The sequence below is a fragment of the Lynx canadensis genome, chromosome A1, assembly GCF_007474595.2.
Source record: "Lynx canadensis isolate LIC74 chromosome A1, mLynCan4.pri.v2, whole genome shotgun sequence".
NCBI lineage: Eukaryota > Metazoa > Chordata > Mammalia > Carnivora > Felidae > Lynx > Lynx canadensis.
The window spans coordinates 47,278,549-47,299,857 of NC_044303.2; the positions used below are offsets into that span (position 1 = coordinate 47,278,549).

At 37.8% G+C, this 21,309-nt stretch overlaps 1 protein-coding gene across 1 annotated transcript; it reads right to left on the reverse strand.

Annotated features, from left to right (window-relative positions):
* Positions 1–8,871: 8,871 nt before the first annotated feature.
* LOC115508302 (prostaglandin reductase 1-like) lies at positions 8,872–9,225 on the reverse strand. The gene has a single exon (XM_032593567.1). The coding sequence runs from the start codon at positions 9,223–9,225 to the stop codon at positions 8,872–8,874; it is 354 nt and encodes a 117-aa protein (XP_032449458.1).
* Between the last annotated feature and the right edge of the window lie 12,084 nt (positions 9,226–21,309).

A 21,309-nucleotide genomic window follows, 5' to 3' on the forward strand; every position in this document is an offset into this window, starting at 1 on the left:
CAGTTAATTTTATAGGTGAGGAAACTGGGAGTTAGAGAATTTAAATCACTTGGTTACAGTCACATCGCCAGTGGAATGGCAAAACTAAAAGCCTCCATATGTTCATCTTTGCCATGATATTTCTGGCATTGTTGGGCTTTCATTTTGTCCTAAGATTGTTAGGAAACATACATCCTGCAATGGCCTGAATGTTTGTGTTCCCCCAAATTCATTTGTTGAAATCCTAACTCCCAATGTGATAATATTAGTAGGTGGGGCCTTTGCCACCTAAGCAGGTGCTTAAGCCATGAGAGTGGAGGTTCATCAAGAGGATTAGTGCCTTGTAAAAAATGGCTCCAGAGAGGTCCCTAGATCCCTCCCCCATGTGAGGGTACAGTGAGAAAGCACTGGTTGTGAGCCTTCACAAGAAAGTGACCATTCTGGTGTCTTAATCCTAGACTTCTACGCCTTAGAACTGCAAGAAATAAATTTCTGCTGTTTATAGGACACCCAAGCTGTCTGTTCTGTTAATCACAGCCCCAGCACACTAAGACACATCCCAACTAGACTTCTTGGAGCACGTTCTAAGGAACAGGCCACTGGGTTTCAGTACAACAATAGTAATGACACAACCTGCATCAGCCTGCAGGTTGTACACCCATGTTTTATTGTGTTCAATTCCTCGACTGGCCATTGACTCATATTATGAGCATTTATAGTTCTTAGTTTCAGGCACTATTCTTTTGGTATCTACCTCAGGCCTTTACACCAGAATACTGACTGCTGACCGTGTGGCTTATGGGACTTAGCCAAGATTACAGGTACGAATGTCAAACAGGATTCCATGTGAAATACCCTTTAAAGGAGAAATAGGCACATGGTAAACATCTGTACAGAATTACAGCCTTCTTCTCTTGTTCTAGGTTGGCTGTTGTAATTGACCGCCTGTATTGCCACAGCATTTCAATACTGTAACATGCTAAGAACAACCTCCTTTGCCTCTTAGGTCCTTCTTATTTTTTGTTTCTGCCAGCGCACTCCATGTCGGTTAACAACTATACTCTTTACATAATTCTAAAATATTGAGCTGTATGCTAAATAAGTAAAATATTTTAAGATAATGTCCTGAGAGAATAGTGTGTCGTATTATAACTCAATATGCCCTAAGGTAATTATTCAGATATCAATATGCAAAAGAGCAGTATGTTGTAGTACCCTATATTTCTTTTTATTTTGCTTCTTTGTAGCAAGCAATAAATTTCAAGATGCAAAGGGAAAAAATATTAAAGGAAAAGTTTGCCGTTGATTTTCTTCATAAGATTGTTTGCCTGGGGAGAGGGAAGTTTCACTTGGTTCTTTCCTAATTATTCATGTAAATTAAATTCTACAAGTGAAGAAAAATTCATGAAAGTCATACTTACTCATCTGAGAGGGAGATATGGCATATGAATGGGGCCCATAACCTCGGAAGGTGAAATGTAGAAAATATCACAAGCAACTCCCACATTAAGTTAAGTGAACCAAAAAAAAAGGGAGATTCTGGTGTGAAGGAGACTTCAAGGATACCCTCCCTAATCGCCTCTTAATAGTCTCAAATCTCTGACACAGGAAACAAATCAAGAATTCCGAGAACATGGAATTATTAATCACTTATATTTGATACCAAATGTAAGCACTCCTAGACACATTTTAAATTTTAAAAACCTTTTAAATATAACATTTAAAAAGCACAGAGTGTAATTTACATTTTTAAGACATTAGTATGTGGCACATCCCAGGAAAAGTTAATTGTACCTTCTTTGTATTTTTCTGAAACTCACACTTTTTTCCTCCGAAGACTAGTATGTGTTAAGATGAAATTTAACCATAAATTACTACAGACTTGTACGCTGACTAACGTTCAAGAGTCAAAGGGAAGTCAAATCATTCAGCAAATATTTATGGAAAATGCCCCCTGTGTGTGGCATTGTGCTGAACAACACAATAGCATTCCTCACTTCAGGTATAAACAGTTTAATCAATCCTTTCACAAAAGAATTACCAAGTAAATAGAAAGTGTGTCCACCAATCATGGGAATGTTTTAGCTTGCATCTCCTCGGGATAAAGTTGAAAACTATGAAGAAAGGATAAACCAGAGCTGATGACGAGTTGAATCCGGAGAAGGAAGACAGAGGAAACAAAGACCAAGCCAAAGATAAAGCAAAGGTAAAAATCAAGACAGTGATGGAAACTGGGAGAGAGTTGGTGAGACCAGGATAACAAGATAAGTAGCACAGATGTTGAGCTGGAAGTAACAGTCATATGCCCAAGGACAGATGTACTAGAGACAGCTGAAGGTATTTGTCCAGAACTTGAGAGTTCTAAAAGATTGTCTTCAAATATACAATGAGGAAGAAAGTACCAGGAGTGGAACAATATGACCCTGAGTTTTGGTCACTCACATCTATCTAGTAAAGGTAATGAAGAAAAGACACAGGCAAAAGAGACAAAAAGTAATTGTTGAGGAGGGCATGGTAACCTGTTTGGTCAAAACACTGAGATGCCACTGAGTTCAGAAAAAAGCACTGATGCACAAGTAAATAGCAACATATATCAAGAAGGCTAGCAGCTAAGAGATAACCACCAAATCTGACTAGGACAGTGCCAGTGGCTATCACAACAGATCATCCAAGAAGACATACAAATGGCCAATAAGCACATGAAAAGATCCTCAACATGAGTAATCTTTAGAAAATGAAAATTAAAACCACAAACAGATACCACTTCACACCTACTAGAAAGGCTATTATCAAAGAAGAAGGAAGAGGAGGAGATAGACAGGAGGAGAAGGGGAGGAGGAGGAGGGGAGGGGGGGAGGGGAAGAAGAGGAGGAGAGGGGGAGGAAGAGGAGGAGAATGAGAAAAAGGAAGGAACTGGGGCACATACCTGGGTGGCTCAGTCGTTGAATGTCTGGCTTCAGTTCAGGTCATGATCTTGCAATCTGTGAGTTCAGGCCCCTTGTTGGGCTCTGTGCTGACAGCTCAGAGCCTGGAGCCTACTTCGGATTCTGTGTCTCCCTCTCTCCCTGCACCTGCCCTGCTCGCACTCTCTCTGTCTGTCTGTCTCTCTCTCTCTCTCTCAAAAATAAATAAACATTTAAAAAAACGTAAGGAAAAGGGAGGGAGGGAGGGAGGGAGGGAGGGAGGGAGGGAGGGAGGAAGGAAGGAAGGAAGGAAGGAAGGAAGGAAGGAAGGAAGGAAGGAAAGAGAAAAGAAAAGAACAAATACTGGAGAGAATGTGGAGAAATTAGAACCCTTATGCATTGTGGCAGGAATGTAAAACACACGATTACCATATGATCCTGCAATTCCACTACCAAGTATATACCCAAAAGAATTGAAAGCAGGGATTTGAACAAGTATTTGTGCACCAATTTCATAGCAACATTATTCATAATAGCACCAAGTGGCAACAACACAAATGTCCATCAAAAGATGAACTGATAAACAAAATGTAGCCTACACATACAATGGAAATTATTTAGCCTTAGAAAGGAATGAAATTCTGACACATGCTACACAACATGGATGAACAATGAGGACATTATGTTAACTGAAAGAGGCCAGATACATTTGTCTTTTTGGACAAATGTTGTATTATTTGTCTTACACGAGTTATCTAGAATGGGAAAATTCATAGAGACAGAAATAGACTAGAGGCTGCAGGACTGGAGATAGGAGGAGAATAGGGAATATTTAATGGGTATAGAGTTCTGTTTGGGATGATTAAAAGTTCTAGAGGGAAATGGTGTTGGTGGTTGCACAACAGAGTGAATGTACTTAATGCCATTAAGTGCCTTGAATTATATACTTTCAAAAGTTTAAAATAGTAAATTTTATGTTATATGCATTTTACATTTTAAAAAGTGGGGGAGAAAACAGATCAACAGAGCTGGGAGAGAAGAAACCAGATGACAGAGATCCTGGGTGAAGGGTCTGTGGAAGAAATGGAGTTTACACATGACCCTCCCTCAAGAAGATGGTATACCCACTGAGCACGGTGGCAAAAGCACAAGCTTCTCCTCAAACCGAGCGCACTATGAAGAATATTCTTTGCAAATAGGAAATGAGATATTTCCTACCAGCTGAGTCACTCCATTTCAACCCTTGTGGAGCATGGACTGTGCCAGGACATGGAGATACAAACTTAATAATTTGTGGCCTCTGCATTTAAAGGTTCACTATCTGTTGGAGAATCCTGAACCTGGGGCCAATTTTATTTATTCACCAAGTCAATTAGCATTTATTGAGCACCTACTATACATAGAGCCCAAAACCAGTCAGTAGAGTCACTGGAGGTTACATAGAAAGCAGGCAGCTATCAACAAGGCAAGACTTCAGGGGGGACTAAACGGATGTTTGGGTATCCCTAGAAGACAATGTGAAGTAAACAAGAATGACTTGCCTCATTTCTTTCTTGAATAAGACCTATTAGTAGGTCAGTAAAATCCATTGGCATGGTATATTTGAACTTCAGCAAGTCTTTCATAGTGTTCATGCACACAATATGGAGATAAATAAGCTGGAATAAGTGCAGAATAAGAACTTCAAGAAAAAGGGACTATAGACATTTGGGAGAAAGAGTAGACCCCATGATAAAGGGGTGCCAGGAAAATTACTTTGGATGGGAAGAGGTTACTCAATTAGGGTAAGAAATTTAGTGCAGTCTAATTTTAATCTAATAATCGTAATCTAATCTAATCATCATAATCATCTAATTTTAATCTAATAATCTAAATTTATCGAAATAAGCTTAATAAGAGTAATGATTTACTTAGCACTTACTACCTGCAAAGTATGGTGCTAAGCACTTTCCATAAATTAACCTTTTTTAGCCTTCATCACAAATCTTTGCAGGTAGATATTATTTTCACCTTTTACAAACAAGGAACCTGAGGGTCAGAGAGGTTAAGAGACCTGGCCAAAGTAATACAGCCAGCAGGTGAAAGAACGGGGATTAGAAGCTGGTCCGAGTGTAAGGGTTGTGCTCTTAAATACTACCTAAGCTATACTGGGGTAATACTGGGCATTAATTTAAAATAAGACAGGAGGTCCTGGAGGCGCCTGGGTGGCTCAGTCAGTTGAGCCTCTGACCTCGGCTCATGTCATGATCTGGTGGTTCAAGAGTTCAGGCCCACGTTGGGCTCACTGTTATTGGTATGGAACCTGCTTCAATCCTCTGTTCCCTTCTCTCTGCCCCTCCCCCACTTGTACTCTCTTTCTCCCCAAAATAAATAAATTAAAAAAAAAGAAGACGGGGTCTTGGGTGGCTCAGGCCGCGGAGTAGCTGACTTAGTTTTGGCTCAGGTCATGATCTCACATCATGAGTTCAAGCCATGCATCAGGCTCCGAGCTGAGTGCATGCGGAACCTACTTGAGATTCTCTCTCTCTCTCTCTATCCTTCTGTCTGCCCTTCCCTCATTTGTGCTCGCTTGTTCTTAAAATAAATAAATTTTTAAAAAATAATAAAATAAAATAAAACTGCATCCCCAGGCTGTGTGGGGAAACCAGTGCTGTCCTGGGGAGCCTAGAGACAAAGGCAGCCATGGAGAGCCACTTGTGAGTTAGGCAGGTGGATGGTGGGAGGAATGGAAGAGGCAAGAGACTGGGAGACCAGCTGGAGGGACTTGGTTGTGAAATGGAAAGAGAACAGGGCGATTCGAATGGCGGTTAATGAGGCAAACTAGATGACAAGGGTGACATAATTTTCTTCTAATAAGGACCTTAGAAACCGCAACTCTGTGCACTGCCATGCTCTGTCCAGTTGGTGCCTTCAGTATTGCTGGTGGGAAATATACAAACTGGTTGATATAATAGCTATTTCTGGGCTTCTCTCCTTTAAGTACCCATAATAACTTTATTATTCTTAATAACATCCTAATTAAAATATTTGGTCTTCCTCACAAATCTCAAATTCCTTTCGTGGACTAAACAAGGCAAAACATCATACAAAGTTTAATATGTTTTTACATGGATACACCATTAACCTTATTTCTTTCATCTATCTCAATACCATATTTAAATAATGGCAATTTATTTGTATGAACTTTTCTTTAATGTAATCTATTGTCACGTTGGCTAACATACAGTGCATACAGTGTGCTCTTGGTTTTGGGGGTAGATTCCTGTGATTCATCGCTTACATACAACACCCAGTGCTTATCCCAGCATGTGCCCTCCTCGATGCCCATCACCCATTTTCCCCTCTCCCTCACCCCCCCATCAACTTTTAAACAGTAAAAGGTACTGCTATAATGTTGTCAAACATGACAGTGAACTAAGCCTAGTAACTGTTCCAAGGTAAAGCACAACAACATCTGTTGTTTAAATAACAACAGATATTAATATCAGGGTAGCAATTACAGTTTATTCTCAAAAACCAATAGAACTTTTTAGGTTCCTGTGGTCAATCTACACAGATATTAACATAGCCAAATAATCCAAAGGTAGCACTATAAATGGGGAGCCAATATTATAATGCTCACATACCTTTCAATTATGTGCACTTTATAAATTTTGAGTTCAAACAGTGCAAAGAAAATGCTGTTTTTATCTAAACTTATGAAAACAGTTGGTCACCTGCTGAGTCCAAGGAGAATCTAAAGTTTTCTATCATTTATAAGCAGTCTCCTGCCTTAAATATAAAATCATTGGCTTACACAGTGAATCATTATAAATCTCTCACAAGCTTTTAAACCAATCAGTCAAGCTTAGAATGCAGTGATTTGGAGAATCATAGCTCTGAGGCTTTGGGGCCTCACTGTGCATGGGTAATAAATGTAAATGATTTTGTAACTTGTAGAAACATAGGTTAGTTCGCTCTTCACCTCCCAAGGAGCAACTGGGTTTGACTAAGGAGGTTTACTGTGGTCCTAGGGAAAAAAAATCTATTATGTCATTTTCCTTCCTGAATCCTGGGAGAAAGAATAACATTAAAAGCAGTTAATCTGTTAAGCATACAAACTCTACTATATAGAAAACCGCCACTCAGAAAATCTAAATTCCTTCTGTAATCTGTAGCATATCCAGTGAGAAAAAAAAGCCTTTCTGAAGCAAATTTCTCTCTGTGGTACCATTTACCCAGTTTACCCCACTGTGGGCAAGAGAATCTTAATTATAACAATCAAAAAATATTCGTTGAGTATCATTGCCACTCTCAAAAAAAGAAAAAGAAAAATCCCTTTTGCATTATTCATGAAATAAAGTCAAAAATTTGAAAATAAATACTATGCAGAGTTCAAATGATTTTTTTTTTCAATTCAGGACAATTTCACGAAGACAGAAAAAGAATGCTAAGAATGGTAACATTTTTAAATGAGAATTGTATATACGTTATCATACAGTTAATTAAAGGTTAATTATAGACACAAAACTGTAAGTAATGTAAAGTGAGGTTCTTTTCTTTTAAATGTTTTTGGTTTTTTTTTTGAGAGAGAGAGACTGAGTGTGAGCAGGGGAGGGACAGAGAGAGAGGGAGACACAGAATCCGAAGCAGGCTCCAGGCTCTGAGCTGTCAGCACAGAGCCCCACATGGGGCTCGAACTCACAGACCTTGAGATCATGACCTGAGCTGAAGTCTGACATTTAACCGACTGAGCCACCCAGGCGCCCCAAAGCGAGGTTCTAATTGTAATTATAATTTCTCCCCACTAGAGACCTGGTAAAATCTCTCAACCCAAAATGGAGAGTCAAATAAACCTGCTTTAGGTCTGATGTGGATTTGTCATCTTGTTATTTTAGTTCCACTGATGGCCTTTGTGTCCAGGCTGTTTCTGTCCCCTACATGTCACCTGCAAAGGCATGTCATCACAGTGTCAGAACATTTACTCTTTAGTCTTTGTTTCCTTTCTCAGTGTTCAGGACTTAAATGAACAAATTCCTCAAAGAGGCTTTGCCAAATTCCTTCTACTCATCACCTCTGCTTTCTAGAGCCTATCTGAGCCCTGGTGTCCCCATCCATATTTTCTGCATTCTTCACCTTAATGCCTTCTGATGCAGGGAAGGCAGTTTCAATATCCTTTTAGCAGGAATTCTAATTAAAGTCCCAACTGAAAATTAAAAAAAAAAAAAAAGTCTGGATACCCCACAACAGGGAAGAATGCAAACAGCATGAAACATTCTCATATAAAATACCTCCCCACCACCTCACACTCTGTTCCCAGCCCCTGCTCTAGTCGTTTGAAGGATGCTTCTATTCAACCATTTTGAACCCAGTAGTATGTAAGCAAAACTTACAAATACTCAAGGCTAAAAATCATATGTTGCTTTATTTAAGCAATGACTTCTACTTTAACAATCGTTTTTTAGAGGTTAATGTTCCCTTTTTTTATTTCCCCACTTAAATGTGTTTTATTAGGTAGACCAAACTCATTGCAATTTCTTAGATAATGAAGGTAGTATATATTTTTACTAAATGGTTAAAAAGACATGTGGTAACCATCCAAATGAGTTCTAGATTCCATGTAACTTTTTTTTTCACACTTTCACTATGCTTTTCCCCAAATTACCGCATTTCAGCATTCCCATAAATGCAGCTGGCACGTTTTCAACCCCTTCAGTGATGTATTCATGGTACTGGATTTTACCCCATAAGACCCATTTCAGCAAGTCTTTCAAAGCCTTCTGGTAGACTTCTTGCCAGTGGGTGACAATGAACCCTACCGTGTGGAGTTGCTGATGGAGAATATTCTCTGGGGGTGGGCCTATTATATACAGAGATGGCCCCACATACAGCAATTCTTCCAAATTTCTTCATCTGAGGATAACACTGTTTGAAAACTCTCTACTTACATTATCAAAATAACAATCATAACCATCAGGAGAGGCTTTTTTCAAAGTTTCTTCCAAAGACTCTACTGTTTTGTGGTTAAAATGTCTGGCCACTCTGCAGGCAGTTTTTCCAGATCTTTCCCATCAGAAATGGAGTGAGTTGTCCAGCCTGAAGAAGCCACTACCATAGTTCCTGTTGGGAAGGCTGAGTTTTTACTTTCCACAGTTCTGACCACTTGCTGCCGCATCATCGCATCACCCTCCTTCAGTCGTTTGACTGCCACTCCCAGGTAAGGATCCCCAGCGAGGAGCAAAGCTTGCAGCAGGACCTCTCCATTGTTGAAGGGTGGGAGTTCAACTGTCTTCAACTCCAAGTTACCACGAGGGGCGCTGCCTTCGAAGTGCTTCTTCAGGGTCCGGCTCTTAGCATAAACCATCCTGAAGTTCAAGAGTCCGTGGGTTCCACCACCTAGCTAGAGAAGGTGTTCGGGGTTGTAATGTTCCCTTTTGATAAACACGTTCTCTTATAATTTTAGATTATGATATTAGGCAGTCTTAGTGTCATTCGTGCACATCTATGAAGCAAAGATAATTTTTATCTTCTAGTTATTGAAGACTCTTCCTCACCCTTGCTTTTACCTTATTAAGTGCCTTGTCTATATTGCACTTTTCACTCCTTGCTGTACCTTTTCAAATCTTTGAATATCTGGCTAACATCATTTCCTTCATGTAAGCATTCATAATTATTTCAGTTTTTATTTATACCTCTCTTCTCTCCTGTTCAAAAATGCTATAGTAAACCACACAATTAACCCATAGAAAAGTATTGCTTATTTCTTGATTTTGTACATATGTTAGTATTATCATCCCAGTTAGACTGTCAGTATCTCTCTTATGTTTGTGTATTCACCCCAATGTTGTGGTATCTATGAGAGAGACCAATAATAAAGACGGGTTGGTTGGTTGATTGATGGGTTAAAAAACATCAAAAATGGATTGAACATTAAGAAGAGAAATGCATTATGAAATGCTGATAAAAATGGAAATATTTTATTAATTTTATTTATTTATTTATTTATTTATTTATTTATTTATTTATAGAGAGAATGAGAGAGAGAGGCAGTAGGGGAGAGAGAGACACACAGACAGAGAGAAAGAGAGAGAGAGAATCTTAAGCAGGCTCCACACTCAGCTTGGAGCCTGACTCAGGGCTCGAGCCCATGACCCTGGGATTATGACCTGAGCCAAAATCAAGAGTCAGACATTCAACAAATAGAGCCACCCAGGCGCCCCCAAAATAGCAATATTTTAGATAGATACATACAAGTGGAATTATGATCCAAATTTATTTCAAAACTAACTTTTCCTGGAATGTTAAGGTGAAAAACTCAAAACTCAGAGAGGTGCATTTCCTACGAGCAGAACTCAATCCCCTTCCCAGCAAGCACTGAACCGTGAAATCGTATACCAAGAGGGGAAAGCAAAATGAAAACAGAGGAGCCTCCTGAGAGGTTTAGATCATTCAATTCATACAAGAACCATCAATAGCTAACATTTTGCAATTCTGATCACATGTCAGACACTGAGTCAAGCAAACTATTATCTCATTTGATCTAGTATCATCCCTATTTTATAGATGACAAAACTGACACACAAAAGAGGCTAAGGGTCTTCCCAAAGGTAGCCCAAAATGTACTGACTTCTTATTTTCACAGAAGCCCTAGACTGCCGGTACAAAAAAATATAACACTTTGAGCAGTGTGACATGAGAAGTGACCTGAGAGCACCCAGGAAACAGATCCCATCTAGACCAAAGGCAACTTCCAAGGGTAGCTGGTATCTTCTAAGGTTGAGAGTGTGTCAAACAGGTGAAGCAAGAAAAGAGTGTTCTAAGAGAAGAACAGTATGAATAAAGGCAAGGTGGCCCAAGAAGGCATAACCCAGTCGAAAACTGCAAGTAATTGGAGACTAAGACACCAAATAGTATGAAATAGAGCACACAGGGTCCCATAATGACCTGTGCAGGCAACGTGTGTACAAAGGAATATCCCATCATGATGTCAAGGTATTTGAAATTTTTTTGTTCAGCAATGTTTATACTGACTGGAAGCGTATATAAATGAAACACCCAGAGAACAAAAAAATGACATATAATCATAATCTCTCAAATTATTGCCAGGAAAAATTTAAGGGAGCTGAAAGAGTGGGATATGACCAGTCTGGGAGGAGAATTTTTGGAGAAGGTAGGTCCTGAATCGGCTAAAGAAAGCCATGTGGGGTTGCCTGGATGGCTCAGTTGGTTAAGTGTCTGACTCTTAATTTCAGCTCAGGTCATGATCTCACAGTTGTGAGATCAAGCTCCACGTGGGGTTCTGTGCTGAATGTGGAGACTGCTTGGGATTCTCTTTCTCCCTCTCCCTCTTCCCCTCCCTGTCTCTCTCTCATTCTCTCTCCCTTCTCTCTCTCTCTCAAAAAAAAAAGCCATCTAGGAATGTATGCATGAAATTTAAAGATAGATATGTATGGTATATTGCTGGGGTATTTGAATATACACTCCTTTCTCCAATTAATAATTTTTTCCTGATTTGTTTTGAAGACTATAACAAAACTTCACACGTTCAAGGCACAGAACTCAGCATGTCACACAGTAAATCTTCATTTCTATAGCATAATCAACACCACCTATATCAAAACAGATTTTTTCTTGAAAAATTTGTTAAAATGATAGCTTAAAGTTATTGCTAATAGGGGTGCCTGGGTGGTTCAGTCTATTAAGTGTCTGACTCTTGATTTCAGCTCAGGTCATGATTTCATGTGTGGGGCTCTGTACTAACAGCACAGAGAGGAACCTGCTTGGGATTCTCTCTCTCCCTCTGTCTCTGCCCCTCCACCACTTGCGTGCTTTCTCTCTCAAAATAAATAGATAAACATTTAAAAACTTATTATAATAGAATATAATTAATGAAAATAACCAGAAATCAATTGAAAATTGGTTCAAAAACAAATTAGTAAAAGCATGGAAATTTAAGAATAAGGCAGAACATTTTGAACGGTTTTACTAGTTTGACCTCATCTCCCTTTTCCTCCAACATAAAATAACAACAACAAAAAATCTTTGTATATTGGTAAAAAGTATTTTATTGGCATGTGAATAGTTGCGAATTTAATTGTTTATTGGAACCTTTAAACTTTGAGAGATGTTTTCTTAAACTATATAAATGTATAAAACATAGTGATAATAGTAAAATTAATAATATCAAGTACTGAGACATCTATCAGCTGTGTCTTCCCAAATCTATATCAAGAGAAAATGGGCTCAAGTAAAATCTTATGAAAAGTTCTTATTGAATAGAAGCAAAAACATGTTAACACCATGTAAAAATAATGGGATGAGCTTGTAAGAGGTTACGAAATGCCTTTTTCTGGAAACTTACTCCCAATTTTTTTTTCATTAAATACTTATTTTTCTGAAAGTAAAAGGTCTGGCCAAATGATTGTTCTAAGATTTCTCAGAAATGAATCTATTATCTTCTTTTTTGTTTTTATTTGTGTGTGCATATGTGCGTATGTGTACATGGACTGAATGAATCCTAGTATTTTTCAATATTTATATTGTTCTGAAAAGTTATATATGTACTAAATATCTTACTAAAGGTTTATTTCTATGAATTGAGTTTTAAATCTCTTGGTCGACTTTCCAACCATGATTATGCACAATGATCCAATTACATAGTTTATGAGTTAATTTATTAACATTAATTATTGTTCATGTAAAGCTAGAAAATGGGATCTTGAAAACACTAAGTTTAAATATAATATCACAGACCCAATATTTCAACAGTAACATGAATCAGGTAATAAATAGCTCCCTTTGATCATTGTTTTTAAAGTCTCTTGAACCATGCTTTGATTAGTTCTATTTAATATTTAACATCTGGTTAGTCAATTTCAATCTGCAGGAAACACTGCTGGAAAAATTCTATGCTGACTAAATACATTTATAATACTACAAAGCTGACATGTAATTGATTTTAGTTCCCATAAAAGGATTATGTTAACTTTCCTTAATCTATATATTTGTATTTTGTGCAGTCTAGTGAATTCACACCAGAGATGCTAAATTTTTATTTCTTATCAATATTTTATGTAAAATTGATAGGATTATATTTTAGTCTAAGTACCACTTTCCAATTTTTCCCCTGAAAAGAAAATAACATACTAAAAACTATGACTACACAACTGTAGTGCTAATACTCCAGGCTGACTGGCTGGGCACAGTACTTCTAGTTATCAAAAGGCATATGGTAGTGAAACATTTTCTCTAGGCTATCTGACTGCAGAGAGATTTTTAGATTAAAAAAAAAAAAAAAGATGTAAAAGTTTTTACTTCCCATAGCTTTGGGTTTGTTTGGTTTTTTTTTAAGTATTATTTAATTTAGGAAATTAAGAATTTTCTCATCATTAAATAAAGGGTAGTGATGTTTGCAAAGATTTGTTAAAGCCAGTATTTTGATTTTTGGTCATATATTATTTTACATTATTGCATATTAAAATATAGAAGCATGTCAAATTTATAAATAATATCCATTTCCAAGGAGGCTATAGATTTTATAAGCCAGAAATTTTGATTATCTTTTTAACACTAACTTAAATGACAGAGAAGTTAATTTTTTTAGATATATAAAAATACACATTTTCTACTTGGTTTCAAATAATCTGTTGAAATTGGCAAGCTTTCTTTTCTTTAATGTTTATTTATTTACTTTGAGACAGAGTAGTATTGTGAAGGCAGACTATTGGAAGATGAATAAGCAGGAGAGGGGCAGAGAGAGAAGGAGAGAGAGAATCCCACACAGGCTCCGCACTGTCAGCGTAGAGCCCGACTTGGGGCTCAAACTCACGAGCCATGAGATCATGATCTGAGCCAAAATTAAGAGTTGGACACTTAACCAACTAAGCCACCCAGGTGCCCCTTGCCAGGCTTTCTTTTCATTTCAGAATTCAGGTTCTCCTCTGTATATCGGGTGAGGAAAAATCACAAAGTGATATAAGAATTATGAAGACAATGTTCAAATTTCAAGTCTTTCTCTAACATTGTCTACATAATATCTACTATTATAATTGTAACAAGTTCAAAAGGTACTACAGTATGGGAAAGAGAAATATTTAAAACTATACCAAAAGAAAAATAAATCTTTTCTTTCTAAAGAAAAAGTCAATAAAGATGGCAATCTCTGGTAATAAATACACTAAAAGAAATAAGTAAATAAAGATCTTCCTGCAATTACGATGGTTGGTTGTCTCAATTCTACCCAAGTTTTCCATAGATTTGCAATAAACCATGTCTTTCACAGCCTCTTGGCTATTCACAGCGCTTGGACCAGTACTGAGCCAATGCTTGAATAATAAATACTAATAAATAAATATTGTGCTTGATAAATACTAATAGAGTACAGTGAAAGCTCGTATATAGCAAGTGATTCTTTTTAAAATGCACATAGTAAGAGCTAACTTAAAGAGGGTTAACAAGTATGTGTCGTCCAGATTCAGCATTTGCTTTCCTCTAATATAATTAAACTATGTTGCTAAAATAAAATCGGTTTTTGTTGTAAGGACTTTGGCTTTTACTCTGAGTGAAACGGGAAGCCTTGGAGAGCTTGAGCCAAGAAATGACATCATGTGGTAAATGTTTTTCGCTGTGGCTGCTGCACTGAGAACAGACTGAAGGATGCACATGTGAAAGGGGAGAGATCAGTTGGGAAGCTAACACAATCTTGGCAAACGATGATGGGGACTTGGACCAGAGATGGAGTGAAGAAATTGAAAAGAGGCTGGATTCTGCACACACATTTTGAAGGTAGGGCCAAAGTATTTGCTCACAAGAGAAGATGTGGTCCAAAAGAGACAAAGGGGTTGAGAATGAGTTCGAGGACTTTGATCCGAGCACATAGGAAGATGGAGTCAGAGGTGCTTGTTAGACACCAAGTAGAGGCTGAAAAGGCATTTAGACATATGGGCATGGAGCAGAGGGAGCCAACAGCGAACATGAAGATTATTGGACACTAAGCTCTGTGGCATTTCACTCTTCTTGAAATATTACTGTCGTGCCTCGGGCAAAGGTTATTCCTTATGACCAGAAAGCTTACAATTGCTCAAAACTCGGAGACTTGGAAGGACACTACATTCGTCTTAAACCATAATGATTGTCAATTCAAGTCCTAGTGCAACTGTCACCTAATGTATTAGTGCTCAGGAACCCCAAAACAGAATAGGTGTTTTTATGTAGTTACATTCCTTCTGACATCTTGTGGGATTTTCTGGAAGTGTATAAAACAGCAAATACATTTGTTGTAATTCCATTCCATTTTAACAATATTTATTGAGCATTTGTGATGGGATGGTTGCCAAGGGACTTACAAATTAAATAGAAATCCCATAAATTTTGTAAAAATATAAAATATTATGGCTCTCGAGATACCTATAGTCTAAAGGGGAAATATACACAAAATAGGAGATATGCTTCGAAGGCAGTGGTTCTTAAACTTTAATATGCATAACAATCCCTGCACTCAACCCTGGGGATTTTTTTGCTAAGTCTGGCCAGGGGCCTAGTATTTTAACAAAATTCCATGTTATTCTATTGAAGATAGTCTGTGGCTCTAAGTAATGATACTTTTAAATGTACTAAATGAAAATTATCCTTATTTATTTATAATGTTTTATGTCTAACCTAGATATAAAGTGGGGTCGGCCTATCCCTTGAGACATAGATAAATTGACTCAAATTCCGAAACCTGGCCCTATTGACATCTGAAAATACCGTAAAGCTTTCTGCATATTCTGGGGAAGCAAATTTTTAGTCTTATGCTCAATTCTGCCTCTCAGATACCTGCTTCTATAGATACTGTTTCCTTTCTGCACAGTTTTTACAATGATGAGAACCTCCCCCCCCCACCCCCACCATCCTGTTCTATACACACACACAGCCTTAATAAACAGAATAGATTTTACTAAAGTTGCCCGGGGAAGAGTTGAGACAAAGAAGAGCAGACATTGTAAAATAGAATTAACTTCAAATTCAGCATTAGGAATCATGTACCCCACTCTCATGCATGAGTCAGAAACTTTACAGACTCTAAGTTTTGCTATAATTATACGACGCAATATATTTAAAGAGGCAATGAGTGATATTTAAAAGTACTGTGTTGGGGTGCCTGGGTGGCTCAGTCGGTTGGGCGTCCGACTTCGGCTCAGGTCATGATCTCCCGGTCCGTGAGTTCGAGCCCCGCGTCAGGCTCTGTGCTGACAGCTCGGAGCCTGGAGCCTGCTTCTGATTTTGTGTCTCCCTCTCTCTGACCTTCCCCCGATCACACTCTGTCTCACTCTCTCTCTCTCAAAAACAAATAATAAAACATTAAAGTAAATAAATAAGTAAATAAATAAAAATGAAAGTACTGTGTTGTGGAGACAATGAAATATCACATCATTCTCCAGAATTCTCCCTTATTAAGTTAATAGAAACAGGGGCTATTGTGATTTCCTGGTCTTGAAAACTAGATGACATTTTAGGACCTTTCTATCCCTCAGCTTCTTTGATTCTATGGTTAGTTATTACTGTTTGCTTAGAACTTTTCTCTAAGGCTCCCTAAAACAATGTATTTACATATGATATCCACTCAGCTTGAAATCTGCAGTAGTAAGCAGTTCATTTAAAATTTTGGGACCTAAGAGACTAAACGGGAAGTCAGAGGGGCTGTCTGTTATGGAATTGCTAAATCAACATAGGATAATTTCAGAAGCTTGTCAGAGAACTCTATACATAGAATACCCACTGCAGCCTAATTTACAGGACCCATGGCAAGGGAGAAAATGTCTCCAGACTCCTCTCTTTGGTATGGATAATGCCTCACCCTGATTCAAAAAGCAATATAAAGTTATACTGTACATAAAAATATAAACACTCCAGCTACATAATCAAATTCAGTTATACATTAGTGATCTCCACAATGTGCTGATGTGTTATTACTCTTGAAGTGATGAGACAGAGCAGAAAAAAAAGAGGAATCGTGGGAACAGGCTCCACAGAGAGGCAGAGATTTAAAGCAGGGAAATGATGGGTACATTTAAAAAAATTTTTTTAATTCATTATTTTTGACAGGAGTGAGCAGGGAAGGAGCAGAGAGAGAGGGAGAGAGAGAGGATCCAAACCAGGCTTTGTGCTGACAGCAGAGAGCCCAATGCAGGGCTTGAACTCACAAACTCTAAGATCATGACCTGGGCCAAAACCAGACATTTAAGTGACTGAGCCTCTCAGGTGTCCCTGGGTACATATTTTTAAAGACAAATGGAGGCATTAAGCATGAAAGCTGATGGTATATTGGTGAAGAATGACAAGGATATTTACCTGATTGAAGAGCGTGCCCACCTGCATGTTATTGACAATGAGGGTAGATAGTTTGGATGGATGCAGTGGCGCATGAGGAACGTTAGAGGTTTAATTTTAAGCTCATGATTAGGAATTTGAAGATGATCATTGGAGGCTTTGGGAGGGGGGGATTCAAAATTGAAAACGGAATTACTTGACTTAAAGAAGAAAGTTGAATAGTAGTATAAAGGCAGACGACTGGAAGATGTAAGTGCCTCAGTAAGTAAGTCAGATGGGTAATAAATGAATACAAGATTATTGCAGTTGTCCATATAACAAAAATAACCAAAGCTTACTGAGAGCTTACCATGTGCCAAGCATAATTATAAGTAGCTTAACATGTATTAACTTACTCATTTCTCCCTACAGCCTGTTTAGCTAGATATCACTAATATACCCATTTTAAAGATGAAGAACTTGAGGCACAGGGTGGCTAAATAACACGGCCAAGTTTGCAATTTATCTATAATGAAACTCACATCTGAACCCAAGCACTTTGGCTACTGAATCCAGTCTCTCAGTCACTCAGCAGGGGTGCCTAGGGATATGAAGAAAAAGAAAAAGAAAAGAAAGGTGATTAAAAAACACCAAGAAAGAGCTGCAAGAATTTAGGGGGCAAAGAGAGAAAGGAAGCAAAAGTGAATCCCAAGTTTCCAGCATAAGGAACAGGAAGGATTGATAGTGTGTTTGATAACTATTTAAGTTTTAAAAGTGTATTAGTGACACAATAATAGAGAGAGGTGATGATGTATTTGCCAATCAATACATGAACATCATTTCTTTTAATGTAAGGAATTTTCCACATTGAGAAAAAAATAGATTAGGAGTTGATTGTACCTCTTAGTAGCTATATTTAAAGCATCACAGCTATTTTTCATGTGAGATAATACTCTGTATTTATGTAGCACCTTTCTTCTAAGGAGCTCAAAGCATTTTACCACAATGCATTACCTTATTCATCCTCATAACATCCCCTTTTAAGAAAGGAAGTGTCAAGTATAATGACCACAATTTTACAGATGGGAACACTGAGACAAATGGAGCTAGTGACTTGCCAAGATCATAGAAACCCCTGTAGCAAAATTAGGTGTAGAACTTGGGCTTTCTTTAGTTCAAAATCCTTTCCAATCTCTTCTTAATAATATGTCTCAAATTTGGCTGAAATGTTGGCGAATTTATCTATAAATTAGCATATTTAGAATCGTGTTATAATCTAGTATCACCTGAGAGGTGTGCATCGTGAATTTGGTATTTTGTAATTGAGTAAATCTATAAAATGGTAAAAATCAATGCTTCATTCTTAAAAAAAAAAAAAAGTCAAACTCTTCTCTTCAATTAGGCATTTCCTATGCTTGGCTTTAACCCTTAAGTTTTGCTAAGATGTAAATCTTATAAATCCTCAGAAAGTGCTGCCTTACACTTGAAGAAGTTTTAGTATATAAAAGCCCCAAATTATCAGTAAATGATTTTTAAAAGGACAACACACACATTCACGCATATGCACACACACACACACACACGCACACACGCACACACACACATACACACATATGCACACACACTCAGAGGTGATGGTAACATAGCAAAAAAAAAACCAAGAAATCTCTTTAAAGAAAATTAAGTACTTTCTTTCTCCTGATACTAAAGGGACAAACAACACCTTTAATTCTTGGGAAATATTTTAAAACTCAAAATAGGTTACTGCTGACTTCGACATATTAACTATAAGTTCTATCTCATTTTTTTAATTTCACTTCCTTACAAATGCAGTGCAAAATTAGTTTATAATCATATCCTTAGTTGTTCGGGTGTTAAAGAGAGAGAAGGCAAACAAAGTGTTGACTTAATTTTTTTAAAAAAGAGTTAATAGAATATATTCATTGTCAGATCCTTTAACAAAATCCTTATGTGCGCTGGTGGGTGGAACACAGTATTGGATGCAAGCAGGGCTATATTCACCAAAGCAATCTAAGATCAAAGGCTCAATCACCAGCTTACACAATTTAAGGCAGGTATGCATTTTACTTTTCCTCCTTAAGTTGCACATGCTCGGCTCTTAAAATGTGTAAAGCCCTTTAGAAATTCTACCCCAGCTGGTCAGGGTATTCCAGTTGAAAAAAGGAACTAGAACCACTTTCTCAATGACAATCCACGAAAAGAACAAAAATGATGAAAAACAAATGATGTACAACAACGTGCCAGAAATTATATCATATCAGATCATCATTATCCCCAAAGTTGAGAATTATTTGGGGAGCTAAGTTGTATTTCACGTTTTATACATTGTCCATAACAAGTAGAAGGCCTTAGAAGATGTTTTTATGTTTTATGATTTTTGTGCTGGCAAGATTGCCATTAACAACGGCTATTAACATTCATAAACAATGGTCAACGATTTCCTAAATAAAAGTTTAAATTCTGAATAATCAACGTGAACTCTCTTTTTTTAATTTTTTTAATCTTTATTTATTTTGAGAGAGAAGACACACACAGAGTGTGGGCGGGGGAGGAACAGAGAGGGAGGGAGACACAGAATCCAAAGCTGGCTCCGGGCTCCGAGCTGTCAGCACAGAGCCCATCACAGAGCTCGAACCCATGAACCGTGAGATCATGACCTGAGCCAAAGTCAGACGCTTAACTGACTGAGCCACCCAGGTGCCCCTCAATGTGAATTTTCTGAATGACTTCAATTACTATTATTATGCTTGGTGTTTTATAAAATGCCAAATCTGGTAGTCTCAAAATTGACACTAACAGAAAAGTAGTTCTTTTATTAACACAATGTAAGTTTACACATTTATTCAACAAACATTTATTGAACACTTGTTATGGATCAAGCACTGTTGAGAGCAATGGGGTAAAGCAATGAACAAAAAAACAAGGCACTGCGTTCACAGTGGTCACACTTCAGAGTGAGAAGACAGAAAATAATTCTTAACCAATTAAATAATTACAACATGTAATATACCTAGTGGTGGTAATGGCTGAAAAGAAAAGCCAGCTGCTGAGGAGTCAGAGTGTAGCGGAGGATGAAATGTGTAGCAGAACATTATATCTTTGTGTTTCTTGAATTAAGCCAAATGTGGAAACTACCTAAGAAAACCCAAAAAGAAAAAATTATGTATTATCCCTTGCTCTATTAGAGTACCCAGGAAAGATCCAATATAGTTGGAAAAACACATCTGTTTTGCTATGTTGGCAGTTTCTGGGATTTATTCCACATGAAGATGATGAACATTCTGTCTTTTCATTCATTCCATAAAAATCTACTGAGGACCTACCATATACAAAGCCATATGTTCAGGAGTGTAGGTGGTGAGTAAGATCCAGATTTTGTCCTCAAAGAAATGTTCTGTCATGGTAAAAGGAATGAATTTGAGCTTTATGGGTGACCTAAATGCTACCAAAACTACAGAAAGCTGAATTAATCTCGCATAAAGCATTAAGAGAAGCTGCATAAAGAAAGTGACATCTGAGCGCAACTACAGAGAATGGGAAGGATTTAGGCAGAAACAGCAAGATGAGCAGAAGTATACAGGAGACAAGCTGTGTCATCTCTGTGGGATCTGAAGCACAGGAAGTGGCTGGAGAGGGGGCTGAAAAAGTAAATTGAGGACAGATCTGGGAAGGACGTGAAGTTAAAACGTGCAAGTTTTAAACGTTATCCTGTAGGTAATTGTGATCCACTGAATATTTTCGAGTTTTGAGCCAACAAAATAAACTATCAGATTCGGGTTAGAAAGATGTCTTAGGGGGCGCCTGGGTGGCTCAGTCTGTTAAGCATGTGACTTCGATTCAGGTCATGATCTCCAGGTTCGTGGGTTTGAGCCCCACATCAGGCTCTGTCCTGACAGCTCAGAACCTGCAGCCTGCTTTGGATTCTGTTGTTTCCCTCTGTCTCTACCTCTCCCCCACTCATGCTTGCTCTCTCTCTCTCTCTCTCTCTCTCTCAAAAATAAACATAAAAAAATTTGAAAAAAAAAAAAGAAAGATGTTTCATGCAGCAAGGTAAAGGAAGAATAGAAAATGGAAAACAATGAAGTTAGAATGAGGGTTAGCGCTTGCAACAGTCTCCTGGGAAATGAAAAGGGTCTAA